This window comes from Malus sylvestris, chromosome 13 (assembly GCF_916048215.2).
Source record: "Malus sylvestris chromosome 13, drMalSylv7.2, whole genome shotgun sequence".
Classification (NCBI taxonomy): Eukaryota; Viridiplantae; Streptophyta; class Magnoliopsida; order Rosales; family Rosaceae; genus Malus; species Malus sylvestris.
The window spans coordinates 13,101,613-13,104,863 of record NC_062272.1 but is presented as its reverse complement, the minus strand read 5'-3'; the positions used below and the strand labels follow the sequence as shown (position 1 = coordinate 13,104,863).

General features: G+C 39.7%; 1 protein-coding gene across 2 annotated transcripts; it reads left to right on the top strand.

Annotated features, from left to right (window-relative positions):
* Positions 1-769: 769 nt before the first annotated feature.
* On the top strand, positions 770-2,852 carry LOC126595500 (thiamine pyrophosphokinase 1-like). 2 transcript variants are annotated; one of them, XM_050261775.1, is made up of 4 exons: positions 794-1,312; positions 1,668-1,815; positions 2,147-2,234; positions 2,438-2,852. In XM_050261775.1, the coding sequence occupies exons 2-4, from the start codon at positions 1,708-1,710 to the stop codon at positions 2,554-2,556; spliced, it is 315 nt and encodes a 104-aa protein (XP_050117732.1). In that variant the 5' UTR covers positions 794-1,312; positions 1,668-1,707; the 3' UTR covers positions 2,557-2,852. The 2 variants fall into 2 exon arrangements, 1 of the variants encoding a protein (XP_050117732.1); XR_007613560.1 differs by having other exon boundaries at positions 770-1,312; positions 1,714-2,253; positions 2,438-2,539.
* The last annotated feature ends 399 nt before the right edge of the window (positions 2,853-3,251 follow it).

Here is a 3,251-nt window from a genome sequence, read left to right as displayed (position 1 = left end):
CCTCATGCACGACCTCCATATCCGCCGTCCATCTCCATCTCGCTCTCGCATCACGACCTCCAAGCCACCTCAACACCACAAACAGTTCTGAAAATAGCCATTTCGAAAACTTCGGTTTGGTAGTCGGTACATGTGTTTCGGTTCGGTTACCTAATGTAGCGTTGGTACGTGGGACGGGACGGGCCGTTCCGTCCCACGTTTGTTGCGTCTAAAAACTGTGGAACGGATTGTCAGGGACGAAATTTGGCTAATTTTTCGTTCCACCTCTTTTCCTGGAACGACCCGTTCCACATCTGTGGAACACAAATTTATAATATTTTATGACAAAATTTCTCCTTATCTTTTTCAATATTTACATCATCCGTTCCGTCCTGTTCTGTCATGTCCCGTCTCATTCCGTCTCTTCTGCGTATCAAACGGTACCTAACCGAACTCATCCCTAGGTGTCCCGTTGTTGAGGGAAATGGGGAGAGAGAGAGAAAGAGAGAGCTCTTTTTTATTTTATTTATTTTTTATTTTTATTTTATGAGTGGTTGGAACCATTGAAATTAGGGGTGGGTTCAAAAAACCGAAAACCGAAAAAAATCGAAAACCAAACCGAACCGAGGCCGAAAAAAACCGAACCGAAACTGTCAAACCGAACCGAACCGAATCTGACCGGTTCGGTTTCGGTTTTTGAGGTTCGGAAACCGAACCAAACCGAACCGAACTGATATATATATATATATTTAATTATTTTTTTAACTATTATAAATAGGTTAGTCATACAATCATAACAAAACATACCTTGTTGCTAAGTTGGTTGCGGTGAACCTTTTCAAGCCCCAAGGCACGGGTTCGAACCTCCAGGATGTCTGAGATGTTTTTTAAATTTTTTGGAGAACTTAACAAAACCCTTTAACCCTTTAACCCTAGCAGCCATACCCATACCTTTTATTTTTTTTCATTCCCTTCCTCTCTCTCTCGTTCCCTGCCTCCTCTCCTCCAGTGTAACCCTAACCCAGCGCAGCCGAGCCTCCTCTCTCTCTCGCTGGGTCTTCAACTTCAATCGCTCTGTCTCTCTCAATCTCTCAGGCGACCCACGACGGCCCGACCCTTTTCCCTTATCCCTCTCCTCTGTACTCTGGACCCTCTCTCCTTCCTTCCCAACTCCGCCGCTCTTCCGCTTCGTCTTCTTCCTTCACAGCGACCTGCAAGTGTCGCCATCTCACTCGTCGTCACTGATTTGCTCTCAGTTTCTCACCGCCATGACCTGTGACCCACGACCTCTTGCTGTTTCGAGTCTCGACCCACTACTTCGTTCCTTTGCAAGGTTAGTCTTATAATAATTTCTCTCATGTTTGTTCTACATATTTTGTTTTCAATTTGATGCGTTTTGCAGAATTTATTTTCAATTTCATGGGTTCTGTAGCTTTTCAATTTCATGGGTTTTGGTTTTGCAATTTGTTTTGGGTAACTTCAGTTATGAAAACTATTAGTTGAGGTTTCATTAATTTTATATTTTCTTTTGGTTTTGCAAGGTTATTTTCTTTCTGTAGCTGTCATTCCTTGTCGTATCTAGCAAACTTGTGGAATTGTTTGTTAATGTTGTCATCCTTGGAGTTATGTTGCATTTGATGTCGCGGTGGTACTGTTGCTAAATTGCTAATTGATTTGCATACATGCAGTGCTCTGGTGTTTTCTCAGGATGTCTCTTTTGCTATTTGAATGCAGGGAACTCAAATTATTAATGAATCTGAGGATCAGGACACGACCGATTTGCATAAGTGTATAGCATACATATGTGACTCGGCACCAAACCTAGATAAGTCTAATGTATGTTGTGTATTATTATCGTTCCAACATTCGTTTTGTTTTTCTACTGGAATTGAGTCTGATTTTGTAGGTGCTTTCGTATAACTTTCGGTAACTAAAACTGTGTCCTTACTCCTTGCAACTTATTGTGAGTTGGGTAGTCAAATTTGTTGATTACAGATTTTGACACTTTGCTAAATAGACTGCTAGTTTGTTTTTCACCTCTATACATGAACTGAGTTATGTCGATTGGAAACATCAATGTGTTATGTCGATTCTCAAACATTCAAATAATTCTCATATCTGATGATTGCTTCATCCATCTTCACACCGCCATGAGATCCATATTCAGTCTTCTGTTGAAGGCCCTCATTGTGGACTCATACCCATTGGGATGCCATCTGGAAGTACTACAACCACTGGACTTCAATGGGATCTCGGTGAGTATCTCTTAAGAGCGTAAGGCTAGTTAATGCATACTTTTATTGTATTAGGGGTTCACTTAGCATATACTTTTCTGGTCACCTCTTCCTGTTCTGACCTGCTTAAATGTGACCAAAAAGGGAAAAGGCGTGTCTAATATTGATTTCATTGTTCATGTTTCGAGTTATCTAACAGCCCGTGCTTTACTTTTCTTTTCCAGCTGAAACGGAGATGAGGTTTGGTGGTCTGATAAGTACATCGAATATCGTCAAGGGAGAGAAAATAACAGTGCAGTCAGATTCAGATCTTCTATGGACTATAAGCATTAAAAAGATGTAGTGCATTTGGAGATGAGATGGGCAAAACGATTTGAGTTTTTTAGAGAGAGAGAGAGAGAGCGGCTTTTGATGATTTCAGCGAGTAAATGCTGTAAGGAAGAAATACAGAATGATAAAGTGTTGATGCTAGCACAGGAGAAAAAAATGGCACTCTGTGATATCTGTGGTTCATTTCTTGTGGCCAATGATGCTGTAGAGAGAACTCAGTCTCATGTTACAAGGAAACAGAATGATAAAGTGTTGTGGTTGTTTTGCATTTTTTGGATGAAAAAAAAAAAAACCGAAAAAAAACCGAAACCGAACCGAAAAAACCGAACCGAAAAAAACCGAAAAAAATTTGAGCCGAACCGAACCGAACCGAAATTTCGGTTTGGTTTCGGTTTTGGCAAAAAACAGAACCGATCAGAACCGAACCCAGCCCTAATTGAAATCATGCAAATATGTCTGTAATATTTTGTTGTTCGCATTATTGAGGATTGGGGTGAAGGAAGCAGCACTGAGCAAGTTGTGATGTGTTTTTTGGTGATTCAATATTAGCTGAAATGACATGGGAAATTTAGAAAAATAACTAAAATTAGCCGTCTACATAGAATTATAACAACTCTTTTAAATTTATGATAATTATAACTAAAATCTAATATAAAAGTACTTATACACTCTTATGATTAAAATTTTTTACAAAACAAATCCAAAGAA